General features: G+C 39.9%; 1 protein-coding gene across 7 annotated transcripts in view; it reads left to right on the top strand.

Annotated features, from left to right (window-relative positions):
* LOC105684361 (latrophilin Cirl) overlaps positions 1-14537 on the top strand; it is a 108264-nt gene that overhangs the window by 78534 nt on the left and 15193 nt on the right. For 6 of the 7 annotated variants that reach the window (XM_048656230.1, XM_020851367.2, XM_012397651.3 and 3 more), the window contains exons 3-4: positions 9080-9266; positions 14418-14524. In XM_048656230.1, the coding sequence (XP_048512187.1) occupies positions 9080-9266; positions 14418-14524 (294 nt within the window). Of the gene's footprint in view, positions 1-9079; positions 9267-13236; positions 13341-14417; positions 14525-14537 lie in introns of all 7 variants that reach the window. The other variant, XM_020851366.2, reaches the window with a different exon arrangement.

Raw genomic sequence — 14537 nt, 5'->3', positions numbered from 1 at the left:
AGGAGGGGGTGAGGAGGGGGCGAGGAGGTGTGATGAGCAGAAACAGCATCAGCAGCGCGGTGTAGGAGTTAAGAATGACGGTAATTTGAGGAGCTGAAAATCTGGTTGTCGTCAAGGGGGTGGCAAAAAGACAGGAGAGAGAAAGAGAGAGAGAGAAAGGAGAAGAAGAAACGAGAAGATGGAACTCGCGCGTCAGACATGAGACATTAGAAAATGGGGAGGGAAGGGATGAGCGCCGCAAGAGGTCGGGGGGTGAGAACTTGCTGACTTTGCTCACGTCTCGCCCGCGCTTTCGTCCCCCCCCTTCACCCTTCACAGCTACATAGCTGTATATGTGTGTGTATATATATGTGTGTGTATCATGTACAGTATATATATATATATATGTGTGTGCGCGCGTGTACAGAGATGATCGGAGGACGCGGAAGAAAGGAGAGACGGACGCCGTCGCGACACTCGCTTGACAATTAACGCGGGAAGTGTAATCGGAGGATATTCCATGCAAACTTATCGCCAACCCCCGATAATCAAAGTATCGTTCGAGATGACGAAATATATATTTCGGTAAAGTTTGAGCTCAAGATTTTTGATTTCTCATTTAAATGACGCAAGGAAAATTTTGGAAATTTTGTCAGGAATTTCACTGTCGTGCTCCAACGAATTAGCGTATTTTGAAAAATAATACACATATTCCTCTGGGGAATTGTACTTCCCTTGAAACATAGGGGTAGCAGGATTAATATGTATTTTAATGTGCATGATTCGCTATTGGATGAAATTCTCATTCCTCATTTCTCGGGGACGAAGAGGATTCTCGCAAAAGATTTCGCAGACGAGGTAGTTTTTTCTTTTCTTTCCTTCTTTTTTTTCTATGCTGTACTTCTTAACGACACTTTGAAATATAGTTTATCGTCTCTCCAGCTCTTTTCTCAACCCGGAGCGCGAGCTGCGGAATTTCCTTTTTGTCTTTATCACGTACCCAGTGTAGAACGTATTTTACGAACGGTGGATTTTTGAGAAAAAAAAAAAAAAAAAAGGAAAAAAGGAAGAAAAAACAGGTGATACAGAGAACACGGGGACACCCGGTATTTTCGGAACTTCGAGACGGTCGAAACAAATTTTTCATCCGAAATTCAAGTTCCACCAACCGTAGATGTCCACGACCTTTGCGTTTTTTTTTTTTGTTTTTTTTTTTCTTCAATTTTTCTCCATTTTTCGAAGTTTGCCATTTTCCGCTGCAGTGCGGATTACGAGAAGCAAATTTTTTTCACTCATTTCTTTGTTCAAATCGTTTTTCCGTTTTTCGACGCTCCGGGAAAAAGAGGGGCAGAGATAGTTCTTCTTCGCTTATTCTTGATAAGTTCCGTAGTACCAAATTGCAGTTTGATAAGCGGTTTTCTTTTTCTCACCCCCATACCCCCACATACATTCGCTCCGGTCTCATCCGTATACGCGTAGCGTGCGAATCGCCAGTTTCTTTTCTTCCCCGATTCCCGTTCGTCGACGTTCGCTTTCGAGAGGGAACACCTATCGTTTCCTCTTTCTCGTAATTTCTTCTCTCTTTTTTTTTTTTTTTCTCTTTCTCTCCCCGTCGTTTTTTTCATCCACTTTTTCTTGTTACGGTATCTAAACTTTCGGAGTTAAGCGACGTTCGATTGTCTTCTCTCTACTTTTTCACATCCCCACGGCCGTACGTACGCCCTCTCGCCCTCTCCCGCGTCCCCGCACATAGAAAACTGACGCCCGGAAGATGAAAGAATTTTTTCTTTCTTTTTCTTTTTTTTTTTTTTTCTCTTTTCTTTTCGTCTCTCAATCGCACTCGCGTGCGCTTTTGTTATCTGCGTTCTCTTCTCTCTTTCGGGTTCCTCCTTTTCTATTTCCATCTCCTTCTTTTCTTTTTTTTTTTTTTCTCTCTTTTTTTTCGTTCAACAAATTATTTTTCAATACCCCCGTAAGTGCTGGAATGTAATGAAAAAAAAAAGAGTAAATGAAACGCGACCGTTCGTCGTCGCCGTTGCGAAATTGCGCTCATTTCCCACAACGGAAACGATCCTACCGATACCGTTTATATTTCACCCCGTCTCTTGTTCCCGCGTTTTATCGAACTAAATTAACAGGTCCTCCGGTTTATCGCTACTTCATATTACCGTTTATTATTTCACAAACTTCGACGACCGGATTGTGTGTCAACGATCGAATTTTCCCAGTGCCGTTGAAAACCGGGTTGGTACGTAATAAAACACATCGAACGATCGTGAATCGAAAACAGATATATTTACACACACACTCGTGAGATTTCTTTAGAGCACGCCTTCCCAAAATTCAAACTGCACTTCTAAGTTTTGTTTACGAGAGGGAATTTTGTTTATTCACGTTCGAGTGCGTACGGCCGCGAAGTCTGCTGAGCTTTTCTCGACACCTCTGAAAATAAGCGCGAACGTGGCCTGAAAAAAATGATTCTATTCCTTCTTTTTTTTCGATCGTCGAGGAGGCTGTCACGGAATCCAAACACTCGCTTACGAAGATGTCCAAACATTTTTTCTGTCCCTTTGGTTCGAACGGAATGAAGCGAGCGGCGGCGAAGCCGATGAAAATTTTCGGATCGATAATGAACAGTTTCGGAAGTGAAATCTCATTTGCGTTTGATTATTGTAATTTTTATACGCGCGGCGGTGTGAATGATGGACGTTAAAGTTTTCGATGTATATAATTAGCGCGGAGGTTAGAAATTCCCCCCTCGGGAGAAGAGGGAGGGGGGAGGGAGGGGGGAGGGGAGGGGTTGCCGTGTTCAATGTAGTTTATATTTCCTAGAATCACGGAATTTCGGTAGTGAACGGTGAATAATAATCCTAACTCATCATGCACAGCTTCCGGAAACTCGGGCCTAAAACAAGCGAAACCCTCCGGACTATCCCCGTTCCCGATCGAACCTAATCACCATATGCAAATCACGCCGCTGTACATATATATACGTGTATATATACTGTACACTATATACCTTGTACATAGTGCCACACATACGGAGGACGCGTTTATCTAATCGATGCTCCGTTTACTTGCAGGGATCGATATTACGCTGAAACACCGGCGGCGGTGATTCGTTGTTTTTTTTTTTTTTTTTTCTCTCCTTCATCTTCTCTCGCTTCCGATTTACCTTTTTATTTCGCCAACGTCCGTATTCTCCTAACCTATCCCAATGAAACGCACGTGGACTTTCGAAACTTCTGAAAATTGGGATTTTGCACGAGTACAAAAATTTATCTTTTTTTATCGATTTCACTCATTTGAAGGGGTCCGAAAAAAATATTTCACCTTTTCGACACTCCTCTACTTTGTCTCTGTTCTCCTGTACCCCGCGGCCCCACGAAACAATACGAAATAGAAAAAAAAAAAAAAACTGAAAATAGAGAAAACGGTATTGGAAAAATGCACCCTATATCTGAACCATCGCGAGCACCAAAAACGACTTGTGGTTTCGCTCCCTTCCCCCCCCCCCCTGCCCTCTTCTTTGCACTGCAGCACTGAATCACTTGCACACATGTGCACACCGTATATACGATAAATCTGCCCGTTGATTTTCTTCACACCGTGTGTATAAATACGTATTATATATATACATATATATATATGTATATGTATTTACGGTACATGGCACGAGCGCGTGCATGTGTATTTTATTGTAAATGGATGTATATATGGTAAAAATCCCCCGCAGTACGTGAGCTGTGGAAAAACCAGAAGCAGTTTCCCACCCCCATGAAGCCATGCTGCGCGGAGTTTTTCACATGCGCCGATCTATCATCCGGTTCTACATTATGTACCGCGGACGTACGGGAGATAACAAAAATATAAAGAAACTTATAGCTGGGGTACGAAACGAATTAAAGAGGGAAGGAAGAATGAGGAAGAGAACAAAGAAAAAAAAACGATTTCGTATGGAATAAATTCGAGTAGCCTCAGCACGTGCGGGGTAGAAAGTTGCCACGGGGATATTCTGTTATGATCGATTTATCTCCAACGAAAATATTACGGGGATGAGACGTTTTCTTTCTTGATTTTTAAAATTCATTTCCCAAAATTTTTGTTCAACCATACGAGTGGACGGAGGAGAAGACGTGATCAAACGCTCGCAGTCAGGATACCCTCAATACAAGGACAAAAATATCCCCAGAACAAAACATCCTTCAGTCAAAATATCCCCAGAACAAAATATCCCTATGAAAAAATATACTCGAGACACGATATCACGAGGACAAAAAATCCCCGGGACAAAACATCCTCGGGACTAAATATCCTCTAGCCTAAATATCCCTAAAAGAAAATATGCTCACAATCAGACAAAATATCCCTAGGACAAAATATACTCGAGACACGATATCACGAGGACAAAAAATCCCCAGGACAAAACATCCTCGGGACTAAATATCCTCTAGCCTAAATATCCCTAAAAGAAAATATGCTCACAATCAGACAAAATATCCCTAGGACTAAATATCCTCGACACAGAATATCCCCAGGACAAGACATCTTCGGGACATAATGTCCTCCGGCAAAAATATCCCTGGGACAAAATATCCTCTAGACAGAATATCCTTAGAACGAAAAATCCCTAGGACAAGACGTCATCGGAACAAAATATCCTTTAGACAAAATGATTCTAGGACAAAATATGCTCGAGACGAAATATCATCGGGATAAAATATCCTTCGCTTAGGTATATGTATACGCGAGGCGAGCGAGAGATTTTGTCGCGAGTAAAGCTGAAAAGAAAAAAAAAAAAAGAAGAACGAAAAGAAAGAAATAAACGAAAAGAAAAAGGTAAGAAGGACGAAGGTACAGAGTAGGTATATATGGTGTGCGTATACATGGTATATAAAATAAGGGCGAGGGGTTCCGAAGAAACGGGGATCTGGAAACGTGCGAGAATACTCGTCGCCATTGTGCGAACCGCGCGCGGTTACGATTTAATGTGTGGCAACGCAACAAGCGGAAAAAAAAATTATGTAAGGAGGGAAAAAAATCAAACGGAGCCGAAGAAGAAGAAGAAGGAGGAGGAGGAGGAGGAGGAGGAGGAGACGGAAGGGAGAAAATATGTCGGGAGAGAAAGATAAAGTAAAATAAAATAAAATAAAATAAAACTGAAAAGAAACTAAAATAACTGAAATAAAATAAAATCGAGGAAGTGACAATGCGATCTTGGCCTCCGATATGGAATTGCCGACGTTCCTTACGACGCGCCACCCTGTATACATGCCCTAAATATATATGTATTGCATGAATACATAGGCATATAAATTTACATTGAACGAAATCACCCGCAGAATCACCATAGGATGTTACGTTGCTGCCGTTGTTGCTTTATTATAAATTTACACGCACTACATATCAGCCATTTTTTATCGAATAAATATTTCGTTAGTTTGTACGACTCGGTTTTTCTTTTTTTTTTTCCTATTATTCTAATTGTATTTCGGGATGCTTCGCACGAATCTCAAGTCGTAGACGTTAACCGGAAAAAAGTTTTCATCAAAAACGAAGGAAAAAAGAGAGGAAAAAAAAAACGGTTCCGAAAAGAAATAAAACTAAACGATAAACTTTCGAGGGTTGCCCCCATTGATGTAGAGAAAATTCGATTTGCCATCTCCCGGTGCAGTCTTTTCCCCGTTCCCTGGGAGAAAGTGAGAGAAAAAAAAAAAAAAAGGTTGAGAGTAAAAAAAGAAATAATCTACCCTTACATAGTAGCTTATCTATGCTGCCCAGAAATCGCGAATAAATTTCAAAATACTCGCTTTTTTCTTTTTTCACTCGTCTCTCGCTATATATATGGTGATTCACTGCACAGACTTATTGATGCCGAGAAAACTTTTGATTCCTTTTCTCTCTCTTTTTTTTTTGGCCTTCTGGTTTATTCTTCAGACTTCCAGATGGTTTTTTGTCTGCAAGTGAGTTTTTGCACCGGATTTAACGAAGAAAAGAAAGAAAGGAAGAAAAAACGAACAGGACGTAAGGATTTTGAAAATTTTATCCGACAGACGAAACGTACATGCAATCAAAATTCACGTAACTTACCTATGTGCGTATATACATACCTCTATGTGAAGCTCGAATAATTCTTGGATTCTAAATTTAGCGGTGAAAAGTCAGCGCACATTCTGTTTCGGGTAAGGTAACAGATTTATGGGCTGCTAAAGCTCGAGCTGAGTTAGGAATTAACTGCCAAGCCATACACCTACGTCTCCATGTGCACGGGGACTTATGTACGTGTAGTACATATGTATTCGTTATTTACCACTCCACGCAGCTGTTTTAGTTCCCTGAAATAATTAATTTACAATAATTATAACATCGCTGTACGTACGCGTACCGCATTATTATATCATACCGATGAGGAGTGAAATACGGAAGGGCGTAACCCACAAAAAACCTAAAAACGCTGGGGCAAGGACTCCTGCCGAGAAACATTCGGAGAATCGTTGAATTGGCGATTTTTTTTTTTTGCACGCTTGTTATCTTCGACGAGGTACGCTTTTGCGGGTTACGCCCTTCTGTCAGGGGTAACGTTTGACAAAAATTTTTTGGCGCACACCGCTGCGCGGTACAAGCACACGCATATTATAATGAAGTTTTATTGTCAATTACAGCGGACAAATTAACTGCAGTCGCATACCAGGCGATAATATTATAGAATTCTATAGTGAATCTGAAAATGCATGGGTGGTTAGTTTGCATCAGAATTTCTCCACTGCGGGTAGTGACTACCTTCACTACGCTGGAATTGCAATTACAACTAACAAATATACACGTTGCATAGACTGCAATAAACGCGCGCTGCGAAATTGCGCAATCACTAAATTGACAAAGGGACGTTTTCTCTGTTATATTATCGCCGGAAATATACGTATATATACATCGAATTCGTGTCTCTCAGTCGTGATTTTTTTTTTTTTTATTCCAATCTCTTCGTTTTTTTTTTTCTCTCCTTTGGGTAGAATTTTTTTTTTTTTTCACGTAAAATTGCAGAAGAACATAGGCAATAAATATTTCATCGAGGTATTCGAACACATCTTTTGAAAGGACAGAAAAAAAAAAACAAAAAACAAAAAAAGAAAGTAAAAACGAGTCACGAAATTCTTTTTTTCTTCAACTGGATTATTTAAGTCTGACGAATGACTCGAGGTTGACGCGTGTGTCCTATCATCTTATAAATACCGAAAATATTTAGCTTTACATTATATATGTATTGTGTACGTATGTACATACATAGGTATAATAAGTAGGTGTACATATATCAATTCAAGAGCGTGTTCGTTATAGGGGAATGCTTCTTCGTTTCTTCATCTTATACAATGAGCGTTTGGGTGTCAAGGAATGCAAGCGGAACCCAGAAAAAAAAGTACAGAAAGATGGATGACTCGAAAAATAGAAATTCGGTTTTTTCTTCAATTTCCACGTTACACGTTACAGGTGCTATTTTTCGCTTCAGGAATTAATCTACGTCCCCCTAATTTAACCGAAAAATTCGAGACGATCGTTTTTAGATTTTTTCGATCCTCTTCGTTTCGGTTTTCCATTTTTCGAGTCTCTCTCGATAAAAAAAAGAAAAAAAAGAATTTTTCATCCGATTTTTCAACTGTATCTCACCGCGGCCAACGATAAATATCGATGAAGACGGTCGGCAATTCCTAAATCTGTTTTATCGGTCTGCTGGAGACCGATGAAAAATTGCGGCAATTCGAAACGGTAACTCGATAACGGAATCCATCGGACAAATCCGGATCGATCAACGTTACAAGGGTGAAATGAATCCGACCGCGAAACACCCCGCACGTGGTCGGTCCGGCGGTCGAACGCGCCTCTTACCTCGAATTTGAATTTCAATCTAAATTTTGTCCGCTGAAACGAAAAAAAGAAAAAAAGAAAATAGAAAAAGGGAAATCGAGGAAAAAACCGAACGACGTGCACCCCCCCCCGCTGTTGAGATTGTCAAAACGTACTTTTCTCACTACCGGAAGACGATCCAGACTATCGACTGTCTATCGAACGTCGTCAAATTTACTCGGGGGATTTGAATTTCCACGCGAGTATAGCGTATGTGCCGTAGCCGACGCATCGGTGACGTACGGTCGATCGGCCCGGTGGATTTTTTCCGACCGGTATTCGTGAGAAAAAAAGAGAGAGGAGTGATAAAAGAGAGAAAGGAGAAAGAGAGAGAGAGAGAGATGCTCGAGAAGTTTGTAGCCGACGGTGAGGAGCGCGCTGCCGTTGGCCGTTGCCGCCGCCGATGTTCCTCTCACTCGTTGCTCTTCGTAGTCGAGACGGTGGATATCTAGCCTCGAACTGGGCTCGGTTTCGGCTTCGGGAATTCGGGACGTCCCGTTGATCCGTTGATCCTTTTAAGTTCACCGCTCTGGCAGCAGGCGGTTAGCCATCAGCCGGCTGATATATTATTACTTTTAGTCATTAATGGTAAACTGCAATCCAGCTGGTTTCACCTCCTTACCCTTCCGCTCGCCTCCCGTGCCTTCGGTAACTTTTAGAACGACGGAGATTAAGAAGAAGTAAAAAGAACACCTCGCCTCCTTTTTCTTTTTCTTTTTTTTTTTTTGTTTTTTTTTTTTCACTTCAAAGTTTTTTCTCTCCTTACAAAGGTACCTAATTTGTATTTTATCCGTGTATTGAAAAACGATCGTTCAATCAGTCGATGGGAAACTGGCGAGAAAACATCGTTATTTCGTATGATCTTCGGATTTTATCAAGCGAACACCGAATTAGAATCCGGATCTCAAATTAGTCGGCATTAATCAAATTTTCCCCCGACGAGTGTTCCCTTCGGGAATGGGAAAAAGAACGTCGGCCCGACCGTCGATAATGTCTTGTTAATGTCCGGTAGAATAGAAGAAAAAAAAAAAAAAAAAAAAAAGGATGAAGTTTTTCGGTCAAGTGAACAGAAATAATTACGTATACCGATGATCGAAAATCTCGTCTAATTATCGACCTTCTTTTCGATTCGTTTTTTTCTTTTGTTTTTTCGTTTTTTAATCATCTATATCGTTTTTTTTTTTTTTCTTTTTGATTACAGAGAGGTACGACGCGGCGTACGAGTGCGAAGGTAAAACATTGACCATCGAGTGCGGCGAGGGCGAACTGATTCACCTAATAAGAGCGAACTACGGAAGATATTCGATAACGATATGCAACGAACACGGGAACACGGATTGGAGCGTCAACTGCATGTCCCATAAATCGTACAGAGTCCTCTTCGACGAGTGAGTTGAAAAAAAAAAACAAATCATCGATCGAATCATCATTAATCGTCGTCACTTCATCCCACATTCGTTTCTGAATTACACCGATCTCCTTTTTTTGTTTGGATTTTGGATTCCGATCCTGTTTGGATTCAAAACGGGCACATTTGATTTTTCACATTCGACTCGTTTTTGGAAAGCGATTTTCCCTTTTTGTAATTCCTTTCGTTTTTTTGTTTTTTTTTCTTTGAATTTTCTTTCGCCTTGGGTGGAAGTAAATGCGCGGAGTAGTACTTGGTCGGTTGGGTTGGAAGTTTTGAGAATAGAAAAATAAGAAAAAGTTGTAACGTTTGCCGGAGAGAGATGTACGACTTCCTACACGGTTCTACAAACTGGCCAATTGTTTAACCGTCGAATCACGTTTTGTACGTTTTTCTACTCCTTCTTCTGTTTCTTCTTTATCTTCTTCTCTCTACGGATTTAAAAGACGAAGAGCGTTGTCAGCATCGCAACTTCTTCGTTTTATCTAATCCGTTTTAAATCCAATCGATTCAATACTATCTTCTTCTTTTTTACTTGTTCTCCTTACTCTGGTATCTACGAAACGCAACCCACCGTGCACTCCGACGCTGCAGACGTAATTTTTTTCCCGTCATTCATTTTTCTCCTCGTGCTATCTATCGCTCGTTTACTCAAAGTTACTTTATTCGCCTCTATCTTTGGTTACATTTCTAGAAGAACAATGAAATCATACAGAAACGTCGGAACGAGACACGAAAATTGTGAAAAAAATTCTTTTTCACCAGCGGAGTGAAAACGCTCGTTTTCGGTCCGCTCGAGAGGCTCGTAAACGAGCGTTTTCTTTTTTCATAGCGGAGCGAAAACAAGAGTTTTCGGCACGCAATGTACTATTTTCTTCAAGGCCAGTTGATTTCTTCTTTGCATGCCTCACCGGTTTTTTTTCGTTTTGTTTTATGCCGAAATAAAGTAACATCCCCAAAATCTCTGTCAAATTTTCATTCCTGATTTTCAACTGCTAGCCTATAAAAAAAGGAACTTTTTTGTTTTTTGCTTTTGTTGAGTTTCCGTCTACCATTTTCCTGTGATATGTGCGTTATTAATGATTAGGTGCTGAAATTTGAACCAGCTGCTTTTCTGTTTGTCCAAAGAATTCAGACCTTCCCTGTCCGTCGCATCCACGTCGTATTGTGTATCTTTTTCTGCGCGATATATATCCCGATTAGCACGAAAGTACTAAACACAAGGGGTTTATATATGAACTGTTCCTTTTTTCACTTTTTTTTTTCTCGGATATTAGCTCGTTTCCAATTTTATCACTCGCGTATTTAAATTAATAAAATAAAAAAGGGGGGAAAAATGTTGAAATGAATAAAAATTACGCGACGCGGTACGTATGGGAAAAGAAGCGAGAAAAATGAATATAAATATAAAGTTGAAATAAAATGAAATACGAAAAAAGTGGGGGGGGGGGGGGGGGGGGGGCGAAAGGGACGACCTTGCTGCCCTTCGCGATTTTCGCGGCGTTCGTTCGTTATTCGGTGACTGGCGAGGTGAAAGAAATAAAAAATGTAAAAAAAAAAAGAAAAAAAAAACGAAAACGAAAATAAAAAAGATGAATTTTCAGGGCAAGTTCGTGCGGGAAGGGAGCTTTGCTTTACTGGGGGGGAAAACCTTTGAACTCGAGAATGCCAAAAAACATGCACATATACATGTTCGCGTTTCGTGTACAATATGTATAACGTGTGTAACGATATACATACAAATATATAAATTCGCGTTCGCGCGCGCGTAAAATCGTTGCTATCAAAATATAAATTCATTTATCGCGAATGAATACGTCACACAAGGATTAACGAGTTGAATAAATAAATAATCAGATAAATAAATGAACGAATTAAATCAATTTCACGTCTCGTAGCTATACGGTGCACGCGAATGAAAGGGATTTCGATTGACGACGGGTACAATGATTATGATTTTTAACATTATTCTGCCGGGACGATTATTAGGGATTAAAATTGTCCGATGTATTTTTATACGTCACCCGAAGCATCGAATTCATCAGATATAATAAATCGGAAGATTATTTTCGCTATAAATTATCAACGGACAATAACGGAAATTGGGTTTTATGGGTAACAATATTTTGGGTATATCTGTACGTGGGGATTTGGGATTGTGTTCAATTCGGATTTTCAAACATTCCAAAATCCATTCCCTCGTCACTTCTCAGTATCACGCACGATTTTTTTCCTTTTTCTATCTCTAATTTTGTTTTTTTTTCCCATTTTATTTTTTTACCCCATTCACCGTCTACACACGTAGATGCAATATCATACATACTTTTGCCTACGCACGGAGAAACGATCCAACGAAATTGGTTATCCTTTTGTTATTCGTTGTATCTATTTATTCAATTTTTTTTTTGTCAGTAATTTTTTTCACAAATTACTCTCATGGTTAATTACATCGTTTCGGGCCGGCCGGTCACGAATTCGTTTTTATACATTTCTTTTTTTTTTTTTCCTCTCTCTCAATTTTTTTTTTCCAAGTTTTTTTATACTTTGACTTCTTCTGATCTGTTAATTGCAGTAATTATAAAACTAATTATAATTTTATTGACGTTATTATGATAAATATAGTTCTCCATTAATATTAAGGATATTCAACTTTTATACCAGGTGTTGAAGCTGTCATGAATTTTATCATCCTGCTGCCGCTTATTTAATATTTCCCACATCACGCGTTCTACGGAAGATTAATATAGCCGTTCGGAAACAAAAAAATAAAAAAAAAAAGAGAGAAAGAGATGAACAAGCTTCAAAAATTGTAGAAAAACTGAAGATGATTTATACACGCGTACCTCACCTGAAAAATATCCTCAACATCACCCGTGTCCGTCCATCAATATTCAAAAAACAAACGAAAAAAAAAAAAAAAAAAAAAAAAAACCAGAACAAAAAATTATGCAGGTGTATTCCTTGGAAAATATTTCCCAACAATCGCTTACTGTGCGTACTAATTGTGCGATACCTTCATAACTGTGTGTTTTGTGTTTAGCTAATTACGTGTAATTGGGTGAAAAATTTCGAATAGAAAGGATGAGAAGAGAGAAAAAAAATGCGGACAATTTTTGTCGCGCGAATTTTTCCGTCCACCCGGTAGAAGTCGATCAATTAGATACCTACCTTGCCAGAGTACTCCGCCCACTTTGTCAGTTTTGTTTGTCAAAACTGTCGGTAACAACAGGGGGTTTTCCCATACTTGGGTAAAGTTCCCATTACTCGTATAACTGAAATTACAATACAAATACATCACCTCCGGTAGAGGCACTCAAATTTCGATGTATACCACACTCGACTCCCACTTACTTTCTCGTTATCAGACTGTTAAACAACAAACTTCAGACTTTACGTACCCGTACCGCAAATTGAAACGGGCCTGGCCCCCTGCTTTATTTCCGCAAGTTTCTTCATCTTTTTTTTTTTTTCACATATCTTGTCGCTCTTTGTTCGCGAAAAACCTCGTTTGTCTGCGACACGTGTGTCGATTACCGACCATTTTGTTATTGTGTTTCGTTTGTTGTTGTTGCTCTTTTTTGTTGTGTTTCATTCTCCTTTTTCTTTCGTTTGATGTGAAATCGAAGGCTTGTGAGCACGGGAATGCCGCAACGGAAAAATTTGGGGTTGCTTGAAAAAGTTTGGCTCGCATCTTCCCGTTTCCAAGCTCCCAGCGAATCGGCCAAAAAATTGATCTAACGAAAACCAAAAAAAAAAAAAATCCTCACGATCCCGAATCAAAATTACAATAACTCGAAGAAACAACTCGCCTATGATGACACGAGTCGCACGTCATTTTCCCAAAAAGTGAAAAAACGAAAGAAAAAAAAAAAAAACGATACCAAATTTTCAAGGGATGAATTTTCTTTTTTTTTTTTTTTTCTGTTCATACATAACTGCGACGGTTACAGGTGCGAGGGAAAAAGGATTTGCACCATCGACGTGAACAGTTCAATTTTCGAAGATCCTTGTCCCGGTACTAGGAAATACATGGAAGCGCAATACTCTTGCATAGGTCAGTTGATGAAAAAAACATTTCTCTTGAGTTTTGTTCGTGTTTTGTTTGTTGTTTCTGTCCTTTTGGTTTTTTTTTTTGTGGCGTTTTTCAGAAAATGTTACAATTTCTGGTTTCGGAAACCGTTGAAGTAAAAAAAAAAAAAAAAAAAAAAGAAAAAAATAGACCGAAAAAGAAGAGGAGAAGATATATAGTATCCAGGAATGTATAAATTGGGGATCAGGGGGAATAAATTTAGTTTTAGGTACACGGAGCGCGTATAGCGGTATACGGTACACCGTATAGTATCTGGAAGGTACGATAAAGTTGGTGGTCTTAGGGAGGTTAGTCCGTACCTTTTTATATACCTAGCTATAACCCTTACCTATACCTCGGGCTCAGGGCTAAGCCTCGTCAGTAAAGAAGGCTTTTCGTCTTAATTCGGGGAAATTCAATCAACACAATCAAACAGAACATGTTCTATTGGCTTCCGCGATGAACGCACCACTCGGGCAGCCCGCAGTGCACCGATTCCGACGCCTCCTCCCTCCCTCTCTTTTCCCTTCCTTTCCTTTCCTTACCTTCTTTCACCCTCCCCCCCCCCCCCCCCTCCCGCGGCCATAAATGTCCCATGGAAGTCTCTTAATACCCAATGCCAACTTTATTTACGATATATAACGCGCCACCAACGACCCGACGTGACTTGATTTTCAAACTCACATTATCTGGCTTCCAACTATCCACGAAACGTTGAATCGGATAAAAACTAAAATGAAGAGGGAAAAAAAAAAAAAAAAAACAAAGCGTACCAATAACGACGAAGACAGTGAAATAGGAGATATTTAAATACTTTGGATCAGTAATTGAAGGCTTTCCGTCACCTATTTAGATCATATTCTTTCCCCCCCCCCCCCCCCCCTGCCGCCCCTCCGTTCCCTCGAAGAATCAAAACAAATGAAATGAAAACAGCGGCGTAAAATTCATGGCAGTACTCCGCACGATCGGTACAAAAGTGTACTCAATTATCGACGGTTTATATGCAAAGATTATTATATTTTGTGGTTCTCTTTTCCCCTTTGCTTATCGCAATTCGACCAGGTGCGATCACAAACGGAATTGCAGTATCGTTGCATCCACATCAGAATTCGGTGATCCCTGTCCGAATACCTTAAAGTATTTGGAAGCACATTATCAGTGCAGATCCGGTAAGTAAAAACT

This window comes from Athalia rosae, chromosome 5, assembly GCF_917208135.1.
Source record: "Athalia rosae chromosome 5, iyAthRosa1.1, whole genome shotgun sequence".
Taxonomy (NCBI): Eukaryota; Metazoa; Arthropoda; class Insecta; order Hymenoptera; family Athaliidae; genus Athalia; species Athalia rosae.
The sequence above is the reverse complement of the archived record's forward strand: the minus strand, read 5'-3'. Positions and strand labels throughout refer to the sequence as shown.